We start from the raw sequence: 22,614 nt of genomic DNA, 5'->3' as shown, positions 1-22,614 counted from the left end.
CAACTACAAGCTTGTGTGTGTGTGTGTGTGTGTGTATGTATATCCTTACAAGTGGAGTACAGCATTAGGAATAGAGACAGTGGAAATGTAATGGCTGTGTGCGATGTCAGAGGCATAGTGGGTGGGGGCAGGGGGGCTCACACAGTGTGAGGGATATAAATGATAAACGTCTAAGTATTACTTTGTCTTGTGCACTTGAAACTAATAACAAAATAACCCTACAATTGTGCATAGCTTGACTCATTCATTCCAAGTCAAAGAATTTGTCCTGTGGCAGTTACCACCGATTCAAAAAGAAAAGTCTTAGCCATAGGGATGTCCATCACAAGAACAAAAAATGGAAAAAACAAATAGCACGGGGAAGCCGGTTAGCTCAGTTGATTAGAGCATGGTGCTGATAACACCAAGGTTGCTGGTTCGATCCCCTCAGGGACCACTGTGAGCTGTGCCTTCCTTAAAAAAAAAAAAAAAAAAAAAAATGGCCAAAAAAAATCACATATTTTCATATTTTAAAAAAGCACTTTGCAGCAATTACAAATTATGTCGTGGGCAAATATTGATGGGGCATATGCTTTCAATGTTAAATGAAAAAGACAAAACCATTTGTATGATTACATTTTATAAAAACAAAAGCAAAAAAATATGTTAAAATCAAAAGCAAATGGAGACCAACCTTGGAGTTTCCCTGAGCAAATAAAACCAGTTTAGTCCTTATTTTAGCTTAATTACCCATCACTGTGAAGACACTACTTTCTCACCTATAAGCTTCTTTGTAACAGTATACCCCTGAGCCTGTTTTGGCCTGAGTGCTCCCAGCTTGCAAATTCGTTTTGGTGTGTGCACAATACATTTTTATCAATTACTACTTCAGTGATTCATTAGTTTTACTTTGGCTATTTCTGAACCTTTGACATTTAAAAAACAAGAAAACCAGTGCCCACAGGCAGGTAAGCTAGCAGGCAGTCAAGGTCTCCTGGCTTCTTGGGACACTGTGTGCTTGGGAGCAGGTTTCAGGGCCTGCCAAATGATTTCTCCCAGGGAACACTCTTTGTTTTGCTGTACCCATATAATCTTGCTTCTTCTCTGCCTGCGTGGGTGCGGATCACTACTGCTCCAGCCGGCTGCCCCCGGAGGCTCTCCCGGGTCTGTAAGTCTCAATAAAACTATGTCTCGCACTCAGCCACCTGGTGTGTTCTTTGGGCTTGTGACTTCTCACACACAAATCTTGGAACAACTCGGCCTCACTCTGAAACACAGTTAATATTTTTGGGTATTTGTGTGTGGTGGAACTGTGGATAATTTGTATTTCTTCTTTAAACTTTTGTGTATTTCTCAGATGCTCATGCTCCTCAAAGAAAATGTTAATTTGAAAATCAGAAAAAAAATATTATCCAACCATTGAAAAGATAATGATGTGATAGAGGTGCTAAATACCGCTATGATGGCAATCATTTTAACAACATATCCCTCTATGAAATGAATACATCGTATACCTTAAATTTACACGATATTATATGACAAATAAACTCAATTTAAAAAGTTAGAAGAAAAAAGGGAAAGATGGAAAACAGAGAAAAATGCTTTTGACTTCTGTGGTCTTTGTCATCAGCTACTTGGTTCACCAACCACACACCAAGCTGGTCCATGAGAATACTTAGGCTGCTGCCCTGATGCATGAGGTGAAGGAAGTGTCAGAATGCTCAATAAGGGTGGGGGGGCACCCCTGTATAGTGGGCTGCTGATGTCCCTTTCCTCCTATGGGGCTGGCTCTCACAAAGGCCCCACCCCGGCAGCTAAACCTAACAGAGGCCCTCCACAGAATGCTAACTTTACTTCTCTTGCTAGATACTCAATGAATGGGAGCCACCTTCCTTGGCTTCTCTCCTGCCTCCATCTTCTTCACGGGGGGCCTACACTGGGCTCTGAAGGCCTTTGCTTGTGTGTGTGTGTGTGTGTGTGTTTGTGTGTGTGTGTGTGTGTGTTAAATGTAAAATGCTTGCCCACCAAATTCAAATAGGATACACGTGCAGGAAGTGAAAACTGAAAGTCAAGCGGGTCGAGTTTTACATTTAAGTGGGTTCACACTGGACTTTTCTCATCTTTCTGCCTTAACAATGTGTAACCACCTTACCCTTGTTTACTGTGCTTTGACTGATAACCTCTCATTAACTGGCTGCCCCCTCAACTCCCAACATCTTTTGTCTTTAGCTGAAGAAGGTATTTCAGGTGATGGCTTAGACCATTTCTGGCACTTACTCAGTTTTCCTGGGTCTCTCATGTGTACGTACGGGAGGTATATATGTGTCATTAAGCTCCAATGTTTTTCTCCTGTTAATCTTTAAATTATGGGTGGAGAAGGAGTGCCTCAGCCAAGAACCTAGAAAGGCAAAAGGGAAAATTATTTTTCCTCCTCTACAAAGCCCAGCATGCCTCAAGCCTCCGTCACCAAACCTTGTTTGTACATAGCCAGCCACTTTTCCTCAGGTGCCCCGGAGACAGAATCAGGTGAGGTTCACCAGACACACACTGTTCAGGAAACCCCCATGTCATGATAATCTGAGCCTAATGTGATATTTACCAGAGTAGCAGACCAAATTGTTTATACCCAGTTTCTTCATCTATGCAGCCAAAGAGCAGGTCTGTAACTGGTGGGAGTGTTTTCATACTGCTGTCAAAGGGTAGCAGAATGGAGAGGTTAATAACATAAAAACCGAATGGAGGGCTGGCCGGGTGGCTTAGGCAGTTGGAGGTCTGTACTCCTAATTCCGAAGGCTGCCAGTTTGATTCCCACATGGGCCAGTGGGCTCTCAACAAGGTTGCCAGTTCAACTCCTCGAATCCTGCAAGGGATGGTGGGCAGTGCCCCCTGCAACTAAGGTTGAACACGGCACCTTGAGCTGAGCTGCCTCTTGGGTGACTCAGTTGGTTGGAGCACGGGCTCTCAACTACAAGATTGCCAGTTCGATTTCTTGAGTCCCGCAGGGGATGGTGGGCAGCGCCCCTTGCAACTAAGATTGAAAGGACAACAACTTGACTTGGAAAAAAGTCCTGGAAGTACACACTGTTCCCCAATAAAGTCCTGTTCCCCTTCCCCAATAAAATCTTAAAAAAACAAACAAACAAACAAACAAAACTGAATGGAGGAGAAATTGGAAAAGTGGATGGCTGGATGGAGGGACAATATCCAAAACTCAGTAAGGGCCCCCTTCCTGTGGCAGAAGGCAGTTTTGAGGTAAGAAATGTCCAAACATGTAGAGAATTTTTATAAGTTTATTTGAGCCAAACTGACAACAGTTGCTGGGAAGCAAAATATCAATGGATGAGAAAATGCTCCGGAGAATGGCAGTTTTGCAGCTTATTTTATACATTAGAATAAAAGGAGGGGAAGTAAGGAGGAGTACATGAAATCCATTAGTGGTAGATTAAGGAGACGGGAGATAGCAAAGCAGGGGAGGTTGGATAAAAAGGCAAAATAGAAGATATGTAGGTCTTTTATATTGATGGGTACAAGATAGTTAATAAGTAACATTTATAGCACATAGAGATGGTCTTCAAGGAACATGGGAACAATGAGGGCTTCTGTGCTCTGTGTTCTGGTGCCAGTGGTTATGCCTTAAGGGGTCTGGAAAAGATTACTCTGATATTTCAAAGGTATGTTATCTTAGATGCAAAAAGACAACAGACAGGCTTAACCTTTTCACGGAGTTGATTTCACATTTGCTCCCCAAAAATGTGTCCAAAATCCACAGAAAATAATTACAATATTTGTATTTTTAAGTAAATACAATTAAGGTGCTACATTAAAATAAATGATTACTTTAAAGTATAAAAATTTCCTATTGTTATTCATTCTTGAAAAACACAAAAATATAGAAAAATGTACATCTACTTTCCTAAACTTCCTTTCTAGAACACTGAGCTCATGGGGTAAAGTTGAACACCACAGTCAGCAGCATGGAAATATCATTCGACTACTGATGAATGTCACAGAGAAAATGTTAAGGTAAAGAGTGACCTTTTCCAAGGAAGCTACAGGCCTAGGACATGACTACCTGCCATGACCCGCTTTTAGTTAGGAATTTTTAGGTTCAGACCATCCTATGTGGTTACTTTCGGTCTCTGAGTTTGTAAGGCCCGCCATGCAGGCCTGACCTGAGCTTGTCAGGTTTAGTATGTGGCCCCTTTTTTGTCCACAGTAGGAATGGGTGAGGGCGGGGAGCCTGAAACAGCTGGAGAAAGTTGATGGCTTGATCCGTCAGCATCCAGGGACGGCAACAGAGTACAGAGAAGGGCAGAAGCAGCACGGGTAGAGGGGCTGACTGCTGGCTTACGGCTCTTCAGCTGCTCTCCCTCCTAGAATGCCCAGCAAGCTGCCTGTGCAGAGAACACCTGCCCTCTGGGTGGCAGAGGAGACACGTTCCGAGCTGCCACTGGAGAAAGGTCACCAACTCTGGAAAGGTCGGCCAGCCCACGGCCAGGAGGTTCTAACTCTCACTTCAGTCCCAGCACAGGTGCCAAAAAGCAAAAAGACCACCACTCAAAAACAAGAGTGAATACCTTGTGAATCAAAGTGAAGTTAAAAACACAAATTTGGATATTAAAATGTGTTTTAATTTATATAAATAAAGGGAAATGCTCTATTTAAATAACAATTCATCTGGGTCTTCTTGTACAATACAAAATTCTTCCACGGGAGTCTGCTGATTTTGAGGCCAGCAACTCTTTTCACATGTGTAAATTAAAACTGTTCCAAATTCCGCAGAAAGACCTGAAAAATATAACATATTCAGGATTCCAGCAAAGAGAAAGTGTTATGAGATACACTCCGTATTTGAGTTTACTTAGTACACAGAGCCCAGATCCTAGCTCTACAACCCTAAGCCAGTGACTTCGCCTCTCTGTAATAATGACTGTATCTATCCTGATGATAGCTTGTTGGGAGGGGAATGAAATAAACTGATCTATGTAAGATACTTAGAACAGAGTCTGGCACATCTTACGTGTTCACTGTAAAACAAAGAGGTAAAGAAATTAGACGATAATAGAAGGGAAGGAGAAAGATGGCCCAACATCAGGGTAACTTGCTACAGCAAGTGTTCCTACAGGAGTAGTTTTTTGGAAAAGATTACTCTGACACTTCAAAGATACGTTATCTAAAATGCAAAAAGACAAAACTTAACAAATTTTACCTTACAAGCTGAAAAAAATAATTATGTAAAGCAAAAATAGTGCTCACTAGCTTTCATTCACAATACAGTCATACTCTTTCCTACAATAAGTGACCACTGATGACGAAAAGCTGATTTAACAGGAAAATATACTTTAAAAATAAATTAAAATCTCAACAAATCTTCATTACAATTGTCTAGACTATCTGACACTGAAAATCATTTAAAAATATTATCCCACTAACAGTACACACTATCTCCAAAAAAGGATTCACAGACAAAACAGAAGATAAATACTAAGAGTTTATAGAAATTTATGGATGGATGAAGCCATGAAGAATGGTACCAAGAAAACATGAGCTACGAGAAGTCCCACTAATATCAGAACAGGAAGACAGGACAATAGGATGAGAAGGGTAACTGGTTTGAAGAAGCCACGGAAAAACAATTTTTTAAAAATGTAGTATACCTGAAACTAATTTAAAAAAAAAGTGTAAAGAAAAAACAAACAAAACATCTACAAGATAATTTAAAAACTGTAGTTAAATAAAAAAAATGTAGGAAAGAAAATGATCAAAGACTGAACAGAGAAGGCAAAAATAGAGCTGATTTGGGAGAAACATCCTGGTGAATTTGAAATAATTTCTAACAAGAATGTGAACAGGCAGTTTGCAGAGGACGGAAGAAGGCTGGAGCCTCAGAACTAGTAACCACCAGGATAGAAAAGAAGGTGGTACAAGAACTCCAATGGAATAAAATACCAAGTACCTGAGGACTGTACATGAGGCCTGAGCCGAGGGACCTGTCACAGGTGGGGAGTAAGGAAGGGGTAGGAGAAAGAGGAAACATGGAGGTCAAAATAGCCTCATTACACATCTAAAGACAAATATCAGAAACCAAAAGGAACAACAGAAAGGACAGGTGAAACCTAATTACAGGTAGAAAGGAAAGGCTTGAGAGAATCTCAGTGAATGCAGAGGTAAAGGGAAAAGATGTTAACATGGATATGAGAGGAGAAAGGAGACTAAAGAAACTGGTGTTGGTTCAGTAGAAAAGCTACAAACACAACAACAAAAAAGATACTCAGAAATAAAAAGGAAGAAAAACTAAATATGTAGGTCCAAAAACCAGTCTTGTCCCACAATAAAGGGAGTATATAACAATGGGACAGCAAGACATAACTATTCAGTGACTGGACTTCACTAATAGAGAAAATTCTACAGGCATCCTAACATAAATGTTAGTTACAATGGGGGAAAACGGGCCACCCTCAGACTTCTACATAGCAACATTCAGTGGTAAAAAGATATCTATATAAAAGTGAAAGATGTCAGGGCTTTTCAGAAAAATCTTCTCAGTGAGACCCAGCCACGGGAGATGACAAGAGGCAACAAATAAAAGGGCCAGCGGTGCTCTTACTGTAAGATGACAGCATGGGGTCTACCATGTTCTGAAGGAAGAAAGTGGGGCGTAAGAATTTTATACATGGGTTGTCCTTCAAATACCAAGGTAGACTAGCACATACATTCTGAAATAAGAACAATCCCTATAAGTCATCCTTGAGGCTATTACTTGACAGAACCTAGCTGCCAACAAAAAATCAAAATAAAGGACTGAGGTATGGTAAAGATAAAATGTTAATAGTGTAGGAGCACTGAAATCATTTAAACATAGAACTAAGGCTAAAAAGCTGGAGAATTATGGTTAAAAATGCAGGCTTACAAACTTGGTTAAAGTAAAAATGATACTAAAATATTTGGAGGTAGAGTAGGGTATAAATTTCTGTATCTATTATAGTAAGGAGCCACATGCACACTACCTACAATTGAATCATGGAATGAATGTAATTCTCCTAATTTCCGAAGGATCTTTTAGAAACTAGGGCCTTTTGAGTGAAGATTCCATTACCTAAAGTCCAGCAGCCACTTAACTTACACTTTGTTTTCCTTATGTTAAATTTGTATAAATGTATTCTAATATTTTTAATTAGTATGTACTGAATTTTTCTGCTTTTAGAAAAAAATTTTTCATGCCATCCGACCATCCATCTCACTTTCCATCTGTATTTGTCAGGAATAATGACTGAAATGATGCTTACTGGGACGGCCCGGTGGCTCAGGTGGTTGGAGCACCGTGCTCCTAACGTTGAGATCGCCGGTCTGATACCCTCATGGGCCAGGGAGCTGCACCCTTTACAGCTAAGACTGTGAACAACAGCTCTCCATGGGCTACTGTGTGCTGCCCTGAGTGGCCGGCAGCTGGCGAGAGCTGGCAAGAGCTGCCGTGAGCAGCCGACCGATGACTGGCGACTGACTGCCTTAGCCGGGGGTAGCGCAAGGCCCATAATACCAGCATGGGTCAGGGAGCCGTGTCCTACACAACTAGACTGAGAAATAACGGCTTGAATTGGAGTGGGGAGGGAGGCGGAAGAAAGTGGGGGAGAGCAGTACAGTGTGTTCTCATCCACCTTTTTCCCCGGATCTGGCACCATGCGACTTCTGGCCATTCCCCAAAGTCAAAATGATTCAGGACATGAAGGCAGCCACGACAGCACAACTAAAGACAATCACGAAAGAGGACTTTCAGAACTGCTTCAGAGAGAACGATGGGATAAGTGTGTTCAAAGTGAGGGGGAGTATTTTGAGGCGGAATAATGGCAATATGTCTTTTACTATAATAAATTTTTTAAATTTAAACACTTACCGTATTGTTTGATCACACCTTATAGTTGATTATATGTCAATTACATCTTAATAAATCTATTTGCAAAAAATTCTAGTATGCTGACATGGAAAAAATTCTCCAATTATATGAGAAGGAAACAAAGGCTGTAAGACCGAATGCACATTTTTGTCCAAAAAAATGTTTTACACGTATATTCATGTGTGTATACATAAAACATGTTTACAGGAAAGTATAGAAAAATAAACTCGCCACTAAAAAAGTTCCCTCTAGTAACTGACATTAAGAAGGCCCTTACTTCTTACTGCACACACTTCTGCACTGTTTGACTCTTGCTTCACATGTGTAACATTTATTATAAAAACTTTTCATTTTCCTTTAAAAAAATTCTAAAAATAAGGACTATGAAATGATAATTATAATCATGTAAAAGTTATTTTTAGAAGAGTAATACATTTTCATTATAAAATAATGTGATGAAAATAGTTTTAAGGACAGAAAATGGCGTGGCCTTAAATTAACGAAAACGCTCTCAGTGTTTGCATTAGATTGGTTGGCTTATAAATTTCCTTAAAATAATTTCAATTTCATTTTCTGTAATATGCTTATATTTTATAAGTAAACAAAAATGAAGTAGTCTTTCATTTAAAAATAATTCGAAATTAGTGCCAGAAATTCACAAACTCAAATTAATAAAGGGCTTATTACCTAAATTAGCACTTCTCAGTATGCTGACCAGCGCTGGCATAAGCTGAAACTCAAACGTCCTTTGGGCTCCACAGTGGGTGCAGGCTGGGAGCTTAGTGACTTCTGATGTAGGACAGGTCAAAAAAAGTGGTTCTCCACTCCAGGAATACCTAAGACAAGGAAACAAAGAACAGAATCAGGACCACATACAAGTCACAGTCTAACATCTAAGACCATGCTTTGCAAACTTTCTTTCTTGCAGAGTACTGGGAGTAAACCAGAGAAAAAGAAAATCCAAAGGCCCAAAACACTTATCAATGCTTGATTCAAAGTCTGGATGAGGGCAATAAAGCCAACGTGGAATGGAATCTAAAACTGCCACAAAGCCCAACTGCAAAATCAAATGAACTCAAACCCCCACAGCACTGGCATGCCCTTCTAAGGAGTAAATATTTACTTCGGTATCCATCTTTCTTCAACATACAATTTCTGGTAAACAATTTTTTTAAAAGTTATTACATATAAAAAGCAGAAGGAAAGTCCATAAGAAAAGTCCATACAAGAAGACCCACAGAGATGATGATGGAATTATCAGACAAAAACTTTAAAATACCAATAATAAACATGTAAAATAATCTAGTGGAAAGGTGAACAGGCATAAACAGATGAGGAATTTAGCACAGAAATGGGAACTATAAGAGACTGAAACAGAAGTGTGATAACAGAAATAAAGAACTTCATTCAATAAAAGTTAACAGCAGACTGGAAATAACAAAAAAATCTGTGAATGCGAGGAAAGTAGAAGAAATATCCAAAAATGACACAAAAAGTGAAAAATTAAAAAAAAAAGAACAGGAACACTTAAAAACCATGGGACAATTCCAAATAGTCTAACTACAATTAATTGGAGTCCTAGAAGAAAGAGAGGAGAAATGTTTAAAGAGATAATAGTAAAAAATTTTCCAAAATTAATGAAAAGACATCAACCCACAAATCCAAAAAGCTCAGCAAATCCCAAAGAGGATAAATTAAAACATACACACACTAGCATACATAAAGTACACATACATACAGAACACCACCGATAAGAATTACAGCTAATTTCTAATAGAAACAATAAAGGCAAGAAGACAAAAATCTTTTCAGTGCTGAAAAAAAGAAAAGTAAAAACTACGATGTATATCCAATGAAAATGTCCATTAAAATAAATATTAATAAACACGTTTTTAGAAAGACAACCTGAGAGACTGTCTCCAACAAATGCACTTCAAAAAAGTAACTAAAGGGGCGGCTGGATGGCTCAGGTGGTTAGAGCGTGAGCTCGTAACAAGGTTGTTGGTTCGATTCCCACATGGGCCAGTGAGCTGCCCCCTCCACAACTAGACTGAAAACAACAGCTTGAGCTCGGAGCTGAGCCGCTGGTGGGCGGCCGGTTTGCTCAGCGGTTGGAGTGTGGTGCTCATAACACCAAGGTCGCCGGTTCAAGTGCCACATGGGCCAATGAGCTGCGCCCTCCACAAGTAGATTGGAAAAAAACAACAACGACTTGACATCCTGGAAAAACAGTTTCCCAAAATTCCCCAATAAAAAATAAATAAATAAATAAAATTAAAAGTAGTTCTTCAAGCTGAAGGGAAAACCAGATGGAAGCTCAGAAATACATGAAGGAATGTGGAGCACCAAAAGGGTTAACAGGTGAATAAATATAGAAGATCTTCAGATAGTTATTTTTATTTCATTTTATATATACAGAGGGTGCCCAAATAATGTATACACATTTTAAAAAAGGAAAAAACTGTATTAAAATTGTAATACTCAATATACACCCATAACAAAAGATGAATACAAGTCACGTTTGACTTCTGCAATTACAAGAGGTGCTCGAAATGGTTGCCATCAGCGCCCAGACATTTCTAATTCCAGCGAACTATTGCTTGAGCATAAATAGTAACATCTCTTAAAATGTGAACACATTTTTTTTGGCACCCCCGCTATATAATAGTTTTTCTTAAAAACTTGATTGTTTCAAGCAAAACCAATAATGTGTTATGGAGTATACAGCATACATGGAAGTGGATATATGAAAACAAGATCACAAAGATGGGGAAGGTAATGAGAATCTATGGATGGTTCTTATGTTCGTAGAGTAGTAAATGACTATGTGAAGTTAGACGGCAATAACTCAGACATGTACATTATAATCACTGAAGCAAACATTAAAAAGGCAACAGCTATTACGGAAAGTCACGAAAGGAGATAAAATCATAAACTAAAAATACTCAATTCACTGCAAAAGTTAAACATAAAGGAAAAGAGAGGCAAAAAAAAGTAAAAGGGGAAAAGGCCAATACCAAAATGATAAAATTAATCCAACACCACCAATAATTACATTAAATGGACTAAAACTCCATTTAAGGGGCAAACAGCTGTATTTTAAAAAAGGCAAGACCCATATATTAAGCTGTTTAAGAAAAACACTGCAGACAGCACCTCACATCTGTTAGAACGGCTATTATTAAAAAGACAAGAAATAACACCTGTTAGCAAGGATGTGAGGAAAAGGAACACTTGTGTACTACTGTTGGTGGGATTGTAAATTGGTGTAGCCACTATGGAAAACAGTATGGGAGTCCCTCAAAAAATTAAAAATAGGTCTACTGTATCATCCAGCAATTCCACTTCTGGATATTTATCCAAAGAAAATGAAAACACTAACTCAGAAAGATACATGCACACCCACCCCATGTTCACTACAACATTATTTATATTAGCCAAGATACGTAAACAATGTAAGTATCCATCTCTGAATGAATGGATAAAGAAACTGTACTCAGTGTACTTTAATATTTGTAGATTTAGTTCTTATTTCATCTAGAGGAAATTTCCTGTTCATCTTTGAATATTGTTTTTGATCCATTTGTTGGGTTCTCTATTTTGGACACCAATTATCCTTACAGTAGTTATCTTTATTCGTCTTCCACAGACATCTTCTGATCGCTTGTCTTTTTTTCCTGCATTCATTGGATTATCTCAAGTCTTCCTCCACAGCGGTACTGTGATTTTTAGCCAAGTCTATTATGATCCTTATTTCTAAATTTATTAGATACATCATATTGTGTGGCTCGGTTTCCTTAACAACTCAATTTCCCTTAACATTTCATAGTTACTTTATTTTCTCACCTTTGAGCTCTTGATTTTATTAAATTCATTCTCCTATATTTTGTAAATCTGCTGGGAATTCTTAAATTATGTGTTCTTCCAGCCACAGTTCTCAGCTCATTTTTGCATGTACTATTCATTTCTTTAATTTTATTGCCCACAATAGGATGATGTGGGTGGTATGTCCCTTTTCATCCAGCTCATGCCTACAGGGGGGCAACGCTGTTCAGACCATCTATTTGTTCCAAAACGGTGAATGAGGTTTCTTACTGGTTTCCTGTCAATCTCCTATCTGAGGTCTGTTCTTTTCTTCTTCTCCAAGCATAGCTGTCAGTTCCTCTACTTGTGCTTTGCACAAGTTAAATACTTTCCTCACTGCCAAAGACTTTACAGATATCAGGTAATTCAGTAGACTCTTGTCCTAAGATCATGAAGAATTCCTAAATATACCAATACTACTGAGATCCTAACAGATCCCTTCCTCCCTAAAAATGCAGAATAGATTTCAAACAGAAGTTAGCATTTATGTATGTTTTACAGAGCATTTTCACTCATCACCTCATTTGATTCTCATAGGAATCCTACGACATAGGTAGTTGTAGCATCCTCCTTATTTTAGAGATGAGGCCCTGAGGGTAACAAGGGTAAGTGACTTGCCCAAGGATTCACAACTAGAAATGGAAGACCTAGGCCTTGAGCTTCCAAGGCCTCAGGTTCAATTTCCTATGAGCACTTGTTACTACAAAAGTAACGTCTTTAATTATGAAACTTGTTAAGGTAGAATGTACGAGAGAAATAAAATAAAAACTATTCTAAATAACAAAGATTTAATTATAAAGATACAAATCAAATGGACTCACTCTGTAGTCCAAAAAAAACCCAAAAAACAAAATCACGACTCCTGCATGCCAGATGACGGCCTCCTGAAACCCCATCTCCAAAACAGTATCTGCATCATCCAACTTCACCAGCCAGCACCTCAAAAGCACTTTTGTTGTCTTCCAATCTTTCACTCTTATATCCATGGTCACCAAGACCTGTCATTATACAAATATCCCTGAAATTTACTCCTCCTTCCCATATCCTCTGCCTTGATCCAAACCCTTTCACCATCTCTCACCCGGATTCCTTTTCTCTAATCTGAGTGATCACACACCTCCCTGGCACCACTGGCCATGGAATAAAGTATAAATTCTTTAGCAGGAAATGGGTTGAAAACATACCAGACGACACCCAATCCCTGCCAATACTAGGTACCAAGTATGTGGAGCACCCAGTCTGGCAAGGAAGAAAGACAACAAGGGAGTAAGTCCTACAGGAAGTCAAGGCATGGAGCTGTAGGAGCAGAGGGGAACGGACAGTCTTTCAATCAAGCGGTGTCACTTCAGACCCCACGGCATCCAGCTCACTGAATTGCCCCTGCCCCGCCGCTAGGCACGTGGCTGCCTTTTTCCTAGTTGGTGATCCCTCTGTGACTTGGAGCATCCTTGCCCTTTAGTGCCTCCAGCAGGGCTCAGGGCCCAAGTCCGTCTCTCCAGCATGAAGCAGCCAGGTATGGGGCTTTCATCCCTCCTCTGTGTCTGACTGCATACTTGTTCCCAGCTCCACTGGGCACCTGTCATAGCACAGTGTTGGCTGCCTCCCTGACCAGACAAGGTATTTTTGTGGCCAGCATCGGGCAGTGATTACTGGTCCTCCTCTCACCCAGCACACAATAACTCACCCCTTTAGCATCAGGGGCTCCCTGCGGGCATGAGTCTCACTGGTGACGAGGTCCCTCCAGGGAGTGGTCTCTAGCTGAGAATCACTGCCACTACTGAGGTGCCACATGCTTAAAAATGTTTGTTTAACCTGAAAATTCTATTGAAGGTATCATAATTTGGGCCAGTTTCCATGTGTATTATGAGATCTCTAGTTGCCATTCTTAATTAAAACAAGGAGAAACAAAATAAACTGGATTTTCACCAATAAAATTAGGATGCAGGAATCAAGAGTAAAGTTTGACTTGGTACTAAGTAGTAAAATCTATAGTCTAACGATATATATCAAGAACTTTTAAACTTCAAACGTTTGATCCTGAATTTCACTTTTAGAACTAGATTATGGGGGAATCATAAAAAAATTCTAAGATTTATGAAGGATAGGTGTAATGCAACACTTAAACTCCGCAAAAGTGAAAGAAATTGGATGGGCGCTCTTACATACCCAATGATATATTCATAAGCAAAGTCAAACAACAAACAAATCAAGAAAATTACTCATAATGAAAGGCTAATCTCCCTAACATACAAAGAGTTCCTAAAAATCAAAAGGACCAAGAACTTACGGAAAAATGGATAAAGGATATAGATAGAAATAATTCAAAAACATAGAGGAAGGTGCTAATAATAAGAAACTAAAGCAAAGTGAAATTACACCAAGACGCCCTTTTCACCTTGAAGTAGGAGAAATACAAAAGCATGAAGCTCACGTCATTGGCAAGGCTATAGGGAAACAGACACTTACACTGACAGTAGGAATTAAAGTCCTATGGGAGTCACTGTGGTGCTATCAAAGCTACAACTGCATCAGCCTTTTGCTTCACTATGCCACTTCAGGGGCTGTATCCCACAGATGTACTTGCACACACGCATGATACCACAGCTGCAAGACTGGTCATTAGCATAATTTGTAATAGCAAAAGTTTGGAAGCAACATTAAATGTCCATCAAGGAAAGTGAACAAGGGACTACAGTACTATAAAGCTTTTTTAAAAAAATAAAATTTTCAATGTACTAAAAAGATGCAGTACTCCTAGATACAGCTGAGTTAAAAAAGCAGAATACAGAATGTGCCTAGAATGTTTCCCTTTGTGTAAAAAAAAAAAAAGGAAGTAATAGTAACTACATTTGCTGACAAATGCATAAAGAAACTCTGTAACACACATAGGAAACTAACAACAGTGGTTACCTCAGTAGACTAGGGATATTAGGAAAGGAATTATTTTATTGTATTTATACATATATGCATAGGTATATATTTTTGAACGTTAGGAATACATAACCTATTAAAAATTTAAGTTTTTTTAAAAAAGCAGAGAAAACATTTAAGAATTTTTAATATACAAGAAAACCCTCAATACCAATTGTTTATTGAAAAAAAGAAAAGTTATAAATACTCTATGAACCCCAATTTTTTTTTTTAAATACACAATACCGACATACATGTATGCATCCCAATTTATAAAAAAATAAGCGAAAGTAATATACTAAAATCTTAGCCTCTCGGTCTGAGGAATATTGTAGATTTTGGTTAACTCATTATACTTTCCTATGTTTTCCAAACGAACATGTATTACTTTTATAATCAAGAGAAACAATAAAAGAAAATGTGCCTTTACCTCAAAATCTGCTCCTGACAAGCAGCAATTCTCTTCATGAATTTGTAAAATGTCTTGTCTCCACTTTTAATTATGGTCTTCTCATATTTTTCACTACCATCACTAGGAAGACTAAAAAGAGAAGCAGAAAATACTTCTGAGTCTCTATATCCAGAGAGTTAGAATATTTAGAAAACAGGATAATTTTTAAAAATTTTACCAAAGTTAACATATGCACACAATTTAAATATCACAAATTTAATACCTTATAATGTATACCAGTAATCCTCTGCCCACTATTCTCCCAAGCTGTGCTCCTTACCCATTTTCAACTCTGGGATAATTATTTGCAATTTAAAAAGTCATCATGCCTATTTCTTTCTCCATTGTAGAGAAAGACTCTCTCCATTTCTTTCTCCACTGTGGATTATTTTCAAACACCAACACATCTTGCTGCAACCCACATTATTCTGAAAAAAGCTTATGAATGCAACAGCTCTGGTAAAGAACCAAATCATCTCTCTAAATTTCCTGTTGTAATTCTACTATAATAGCAAAAATGATCATTCTTACATCTTTATAGAGGGCTCTGGTTTATAAGGCCTTTCAAGACCCATTTTCTCGCTTGACTTTCAAAACCATCTCATCAGACAGACAATAGGTATCAATATCATTCCCATTTTACAGGTGACAACTGAGGCTCTGGAAGGGTCTCTGAGGTCCTGGGCCAGTTCTTGAGTCAATAAACAAATGGCATTTTTCTAACTTACCTGTCTCTGCTATACATTCAAAAACAAAAAAAGTTAAAGAGATAGTGAACACATCTTCTTCTGTAAATACGTGACATCCCTAACTACTGTTTGTTCCTTTTCTTAAGGGTCCTTATATATAGGGCAAAGTGTTTTCAAGCTAACTCAAGGGCGACTGATAAAAATCCCCTTCTCTGCCTCACTTTCTCATCCAAGAGGAGTGAAACAGAAAGGTCTGACATACACAAGTTCTGCCTGAAAAAGTCTCCCCAGGTAATAGGGTGAAACCAAAGGGTCTGTACTGTGGCAGCTTCCTGATCAAGTCACCTCCCAACCTCAGCAACGCGCATTCTCACCTTTGGGAAAGCATCTGTTCCACATTAACTCCTTCTCTCTGTTGATATTCCCTCAGAAGGCTATGAGCGTGATCTAGGCTGACAACATCCCTGTAATCGTCCTCGTCTACGACACAGATGTAGTAGGGTAGGAAGTGTGGCACCACAGAAGGCAAGGCCACTCCTTCTCCAGGAGGCACAGGAAGAGCAGCGCCCAGGACAGAATCCTGCAGGTGGAGCTCTTGGAGCTGGGCAGTCCAGTCTCCGTCTTTGGCACCGTTAGAATTGTTTCCAAAATTCAAGGACAGCTGTGGTGAAGGTGCCTCTTCACTGTCACTTCCCCAGTCGTCTGCACCTTCACACCAATCCTCGGCTGCCAGGCCATTTTCCTGTTGCTGGAAGAATATCCCGTCAATGAGGTCCAAGCACACGTAGGTGATCTCACCTATTCCACTGGCCTTCCCATCCCTCCACCTTCCTGAGGGAGGCTTCACACCAGCCACTTCCAGTCTGGCACACTCTGATTCACTTCCTGGACCCCGTTTAGTTAAAAAAAAACTAAAGGTGACAAACAGTGCCTTTCATTTTCACGGGCACTGTGGCAGATGTAGCACAGTGGCTTCTTCAACCATCTGTTCCAAACTCTTTCAGCTGTGCTTCATGTATTGCAGAAGCTGGCAAGAAAGAACTACATATCCCGGACTCCTGAGCTAAGGGTCCAGATAGGATCAGGGGCTTGCTAATCAGGTCCACCAGAGAGATACACAAACTTGAGACAGAGTGAAGTGGAAAAAGATGCCATGAAGCAAAAAAGGCAGCCAGTCTGTAAATGAAGACAGAGCAAGGCTCTGGGGGCAACAGTTCTGACAAGAGCAGCTTCCAGTTCGCCAGACCACACCTCAATGTCCGGCCAGCAGCAGAGGAGGCGCAGTAGCTCCTTGACAGGCCAATTCTGAGGTGTGGTTCTGGAGGTCATTCCTGGAATTGCCTCTTCCACGCTGTCTAATCGGGTAGCAAAAACCCAATTTTAAGTCTGTCTCACCTTTAAAAAGTCCAAGTGCTTTTCTATTATCTGCAGTTGAACCCTGACAAATATAAGCTGACACCACTACCATCTTTTTATTCCCGGTACTGTTAGTAATATGCCTGTCACACATTAAGAACTTAGCATATATACCAGGGGTGCAAAAAAAAAAATGTATACACATTTTAAGAGATGTTATCTATGCTCAAGCAGTAGTTCACCGTAATCAGAAGTGTCTGGACGCTGACGGTAACCACTTTGAGCACCGCTTGAAATTGCAGAAATCAAACGTGACTTGTATTCTTATATTCATCTTTTGTTATTGGTATATATTGATTATTACGATTTTAATAGTTTTTCCCTTTTTTTTTTTTAACTGTTATTTATTTAAATCTGTTTTTTCAGGACCCATCAGCTCCAAGTCAAGTAGTTGTTTCAATCACAGTGGCCCATGTGGGGATGGAACCAGCAACCTTGTTGTTAAGAGCTAACCGGCTGCCCCCCCGCCCGTTTTTTCCTTTCTTAAAATGTGTACCTTTTTTTGGCACTCTCTGTATATAAAACAACACTTACAGACAAACAGAGGCTGAATTTTGTTCTGCAGCTACCAACTTGCCTGACTTTTTGATTAACGTAAGATTTCCTCTTACTAAATGTGTTATATGCCTATCACAGTAAGTATATTTACTATAAACACATACATGTATTACACCCAACCGTGTATATGTACATACCCCTACTTTTCCCCAAAAAAGAAAAATCGGTAAGCTATGGGCCTCAAGACCTTCAGTGTACATTAAAACAACTGACAAAACCTTAAGGAAATAGCATTGTATGGTTCAGAAAAGAGCACACAACACTCCAACGTCCTTCAAAGAACACAGCTTCAAGTCTGTCTTAAGCGATATTCCGGAAAATACCCCCCACTCACAGCAAATCGTACTGTTCGTCACAACCGCGTTACCTGAGCGTCCGGCGCCTCTCTCGCGCGTATCTGCAGGCACTGGGAGCGGAACACCTTCCAGCTTCAGGGCAAGGATAAACGGCCGTGAGGGCTCCCTCCCGACTGCGAGCCGGCTGGCCAGCCCCGTGCCGGTACACCGGCAGCCGCACCCCGCTCCCGCCCACTCGGCAGCAAATCCCGGGGTCAGCTCCGGAACGCCCCACCTACCTGCGCGCCCCGCCGCGGCCGCACCTGGGGAGGGGGCAAGTGAACACGTGCAGTAGCCGATGAAACGGGGAACCTTCCAGCGGGCAGTACACCTGCACGACCAAGGCAAGCGACTGCTGGCAACGTTCACACACTGGCCTCGGCGCTGCTACGGTGGGCAGGGCGTCCTGAGGGCAGGGGAGGCTTTCAGACCCTGCCTCTGCCCGGGACCTCGCCCCCTTCCTCACCCCGTAGCCCTCACTAGCACTCGCCGACACCGACTCCGGCGCCCCATCTCACCGGAAGACCTCCCAGCTTGCTAGCAGTCCAGGCGCCGGGTCCGGTGGGGTGGCCATGCACCATTGCGTCTCGAAGCCCGAGCAACACCGGCTTCCGAACTGCCGCCATGACGACAGGGCACCCACGTGAAAAGGCGAACTACGGCGGCCGAGATGGTCTGCCCCTGCGCACGCGCACCGCCTACACCGGCGAGTCGGCCCCGCCCCCTTAAGGTCCTCCGGGAAGACGACGTCTTGGAGTTCCTTCCTGTGGTCAACTCAAAATCCGGGATCCCCACGCATTATTTGACTCCTAATGCGCTGTGGTAGGAAGTACGCACCCTCTACTAAGAAGGAGTCTTGCCATAAAGTCTTAACCTGAAATAAGCGGGATAATGGTATTATCGTTCACAAGAAAAAAAACACGAAGCCCTTAATTTTTGGAGATACACTTCAACATGCATATATAGATGTGGGTGTGACGAGTTAGCTCGGTTGGTTAGAGCGTGGTGCCAATAACACCAAGGTTGCCGATTCTATCCCGGGCATGAGCCATTATGAGCTGCAACCTCCTTAAAAAAAAAAAAAAAAAAAAAAGCGTAAGTGAAATAGCTGTGATTTGCTAAAATATGATGGAGGTGGGAGTAGATGAAATAAGGCTATGAGTTAATAATTGTTGGAATTTGGTATCAGGCACATGTAGGTCTATTATACTATTTGACTTTTATGTTTGAAATTTTCCATAATAGTTTTTTAAATGCCTGTGGTACAACACAGATGAATTTCAAAACCATCCTAGTAAGTGAAAGCCAGACACAAAAGGCTGCATTCTGGAAAAGGTGAACTTTAAAATCAGATCAATGTTCTCCAGGGTTTGGGTTTAGGTGGTAGGGATTGACCACAAAGGGCTGTCAGGAACTTTTTTGTTGTGTATCTCAATTGTGGTGGTTACATGACTGCATACATTTGTGAAAACTCAGAACTATATGCCAAGTGAATGAATTTTATATGTAAATTGTATCTCAATAAACTGGACTTTTAAAAAAATGCCTGTTGCAAAAGCACTATTTCAGGCTTCATACTATAGTGTGCAAAGGAAATGAATGTTCTCACGGACTGACACCTCAAAAGAGGACACAGATGCTTCACAATGTTTGGCTCCAGCCCCAGAGAAGGCCTGGAGATAAAAACCAGTTTACACCTGGTTTATCACAGCCAATCTGATAGCTTTAAAAGGCACTATAAAGTCTGATCTTGGTGTTCACTTCAGGTCTAGCCAAAGAACTGGGTGACTTGGCAGATGTTTGTTATTTTATTTGTTCCCCAGGATATATTTTTAAATTATAGCAAGAAGAAACAAACTTCAAAATTCTTATTCTTGCTAACACAGCAAGACATTCTCTAACAGTTACTGAGCGGTCTCCAACATGAGTCATCTGTTTACATCATGACACTACCTCTTGCAACTTCTTGATTGAAGTGATTGCAGGATGAAGGTTTAAATTTTCAAGATGTTAATTGCTGCTACATTCTGGAATTCCAGAGGCAATTCAACATCAAAGTTTACACTGCCATCATCATGGAGTCCCTGGAACAATGTAACAAAAAACTGCCTATATGTGTGAAGTTTGAAGTATATGACTTAATTCATGATTTTGTAGGGTTTGGACCTCCTGACAAACACATAAATCATTAAGTTGTGATGTGTGTGTGGTACTGAAAGCTGCTTCAATCTCACACTGAAGAGCTATCTGTGATCGTTAATTTTACTGAGCTAAGGGATGCCCAGATAGCTGGCAAAATCATTTCTGGGATTGTCTGTGAGGGTGTTTCCAGAAGAGAAGAGCATTTGAAACAGACTGAGTAAATACGATTGCCCTCACCAATGTGGCCGGGCATCATCCAATTCACTGAGGGCTGGAATCGGACAAAAGATGGAAGAAGGGCAAATTCTCTCTCCTTAAGCTGGGACACCCATTTTCTCCCACCCTTGGACATCTGAGCTCCTGGTTCTCAGGGCTTCAGATTCTGGGGTTTACACCAGTGTCTCCTCCAGTTCTTAGGCTTGCAGACTCAGACTGAGTTATACCTCTGGCTTTCCTGGTTCTTCAGCTTGCAGACAGCATATCATGGGACTTCTCAGCCTCCATAATCACAAGCCAATTCCCATAATAAATCTCCTCTTAAATACCTCTCTATATGCCCTATTGGTTCTGTTTCTCTGGAGCACTGTAACATACTGTTCAAAGTTGCAACTACAGGCAGCCATGGAGCAAAAGGAATCTGCAAGTGATGACAGTGGCAGTCATGAGGGACAGCAGAACAGGACAGGGCCAAGGGACATGTGGCCAACTGTCATGTGCCAGTTCCCCCTGCATAAGGGAAGACATGACACCTAGCAGCTGGCCAGCGGTCCCACTGCTAAGAGATCCTTCACGTGAAGCCAAGTTAGCCTGAGAGGATCTGCCACCTTGGATTTTCCTCCCAGTCTGCAGACTTTTTTTTGTGCTTGCTCTTTTGTACTAGAGGAAGTGGCTCTAATGGGAAAAGGCCTTCATTTTTAATCAGTTACATTAAGAAAGGAAGTGGGTCCACAGGGGTCTAAACAGAGCTCAACTATCAAAGAATATCTTTCCCGCTACAAAGGAGGGGAGAGAAATGGGAATGAAAAGAAGAAACCCACTTCCACAGAAAGATGAGCAGTGCTGACAATTCTAAGTATCATTTTTTTTATCATCCTTTCTTTTTAATTTACTGTTTTTTTATTTTTATTTTTATATTTTTTTATTGGGAATCGAACCAGTGACCCTGGTGCTATGAGCACTGCGCTCTCACCAACTGAGCAAACCAGCCGCACCTCTAAGTATCATTTTAAATAGACATTTGCACCTGTATGGTCATTTTCTAGAATTAGGGTGTTTCTCACTTTGAGCCTTTGTGGGTACGGTTTGCCTTCTCCTTATAGGGGGAAAACAATGAATCCTGGCTGTCCGTCTTAAGGAAGACATGTGACCAAGCCAGAGTGCTGCTCAGAAGTCGGTGACCCAGAATAGGATGGGGTGAAGGCAGCCTGGATGACAGGGTCAAGGACAGCAGGTTCCCCATCTGGATTCTGTATCCTGGTCAAGGGGGTAGGTCCTGAAAGCTCAGCCACTAGCCTGTCCATCAGTTCTGCCCATTGACTCTTTAAATAAAATTCCTTTTCTGCTCAACTGGCCAGAAATATTATTTAATATCTTCACTAGAAGATAAAAGGGTAGTTTGTTCAAAAATCCTTTTGTTGGGCCGGCCCCGTGGCTCAGGTGGTTAGAGCTCCATGCTCCTAACTCCGAAGGCTGCCGGTTCGATTCCCACATAGGCCAGTGTGCTCTGTGGGAAGCACAAGGTTGCCAGTTCAATTCCTCGAGTCCCACAAGGGATGGTGGGCTCCGCCCCCTGCAACTAAGATTGAACACGGCACCTTGAGCTGAGCTGCCTCCTGGATGGCTCAGTTGGTTGGAGCACGTCCTCTCAACCACAAGGTTGCTGGTTTGACGCCCGCAAGGGATGGTGGGCTGCGCCCCCCTGCAACTAGCAATGGCAACTGGACCTGGAGCTGAGCTGCGCCCTCCACAACTAAGACTGAAAGGACAACTTGAAGCTGAACGACACCCTCCGCAACTAAGATTGAAAGGACAACAACTAGACTTGGAAAAAAGTCCTGGAAGTACACACTATTCCCCAATAAAGTCCTGTTCCCCTTCCCCAATTAAAAAAAAAAAATCCTTTTTTCAATGTCTACCTTATAAAAGGAAAAGAATTACCTGGGCACCTGGCCAGGAGATGGTAAGCATCCTTGATCTGGGCCAGGGATATACCCAAAACAGATGTAATCTCAATGTGGTATTTAACACCACCCAGTGAACAGAAGTAGATACAATTCCTGCAAAGTCACAGAGGTGAGGAGTGGAAGAAAATGGGGAAGGGGTTTGATTACAGAGGCTAAGGTGCCCATGTGACACTGAGTGTGCCCTGCTCCACCCACA

The 22,614-nt window shown here is 41.0% G+C and overlaps 1 protein-coding gene across 3 annotated transcripts; it reads right to left on the bottom strand.

Annotated features, from left to right (window-relative positions):
- Positions 1-1,983: 1,983 nt before the first annotated feature.
- On the bottom strand, positions 1,984-18,769 carry PDCD2L (programmed cell death 2 like). Of its 3 annotated transcripts, none has more exons than XM_033129501.1 (7): positions 18,612-18,769; positions 18,333-18,499; positions 18,126-18,186; positions 16,159-16,532; positions 15,075-15,185; positions 8,558-8,706; positions 1,984-2,377 (listed from the first exon to the last, which is right to left on the bottom strand). In XM_033129501.1, exons 1-7 carry the CDS (start codon positions 18,717-18,719, stop codon positions 2,253-2,255), a joined length of 1,095 nt encoding a protein of 364 aa, XP_032985392.1. In that variant the 5' UTR covers positions 18,720-18,769; the 3' UTR covers positions 1,984-2,252. The 3 variants fall into 3 exon arrangements, with proteins under 3 accessions (XP_032985392.1, XP_032985391.1, XP_032985393.1); XM_033129500.1 differs by lacking the exon at positions 1,984-2,377 and adding an exon at positions 3,256-4,767; XM_033129502.1 differs by lacking the exon at positions 1,984-2,377 and adding an exon at positions 3,256-4,767 and having other exon boundaries at positions 18,333-18,424; positions 18,612-18,768.
- Between the last annotated feature and the right edge of the window lie 3,845 nt (positions 18,770-22,614).

This window comes from Rhinolophus ferrumequinum, chromosome 15 (assembly GCF_004115265.2).
Source record: "Rhinolophus ferrumequinum isolate MPI-CBG mRhiFer1 chromosome 15, mRhiFer1_v1.p, whole genome shotgun sequence".
Taxonomy (NCBI): Eukaryota; Metazoa; Chordata; class Mammalia; order Chiroptera; family Rhinolophidae; genus Rhinolophus; species Rhinolophus ferrumequinum.
Note: the sequence above shows the minus strand (reverse complement) of the source record. Positions and strands in the feature narration are given on the sequence as shown.

What these genes read in the sequence shown, in the direction of transcription:
- PDCD2L (XM_033129500.1), bottom strand. Translation starts at nt 18,719, where the DNA reads ATGGCGGCAGTTCGGAAGCCGGTGTTGCTCGGGCTTCGAGACGCAATG. An exon ending in TGTCAGGAGCAGATTTTGAG is followed by an intron (nt 8,707 to 15,074) that starts GTAAAGGCACAT and finishes TCCTTGTCTTAG; the next exon opens with GTATTCCTGGAGTGGAGAAC. An exon ending in ACTGAGAAGTGCTAATTTAG is followed by an intron (nt 4,768 to 8,557) that starts GTAATAAGCCCT and finishes TATATTTTTCAG; the next exon opens with GTCTTTCTGCGGAATTTGGA.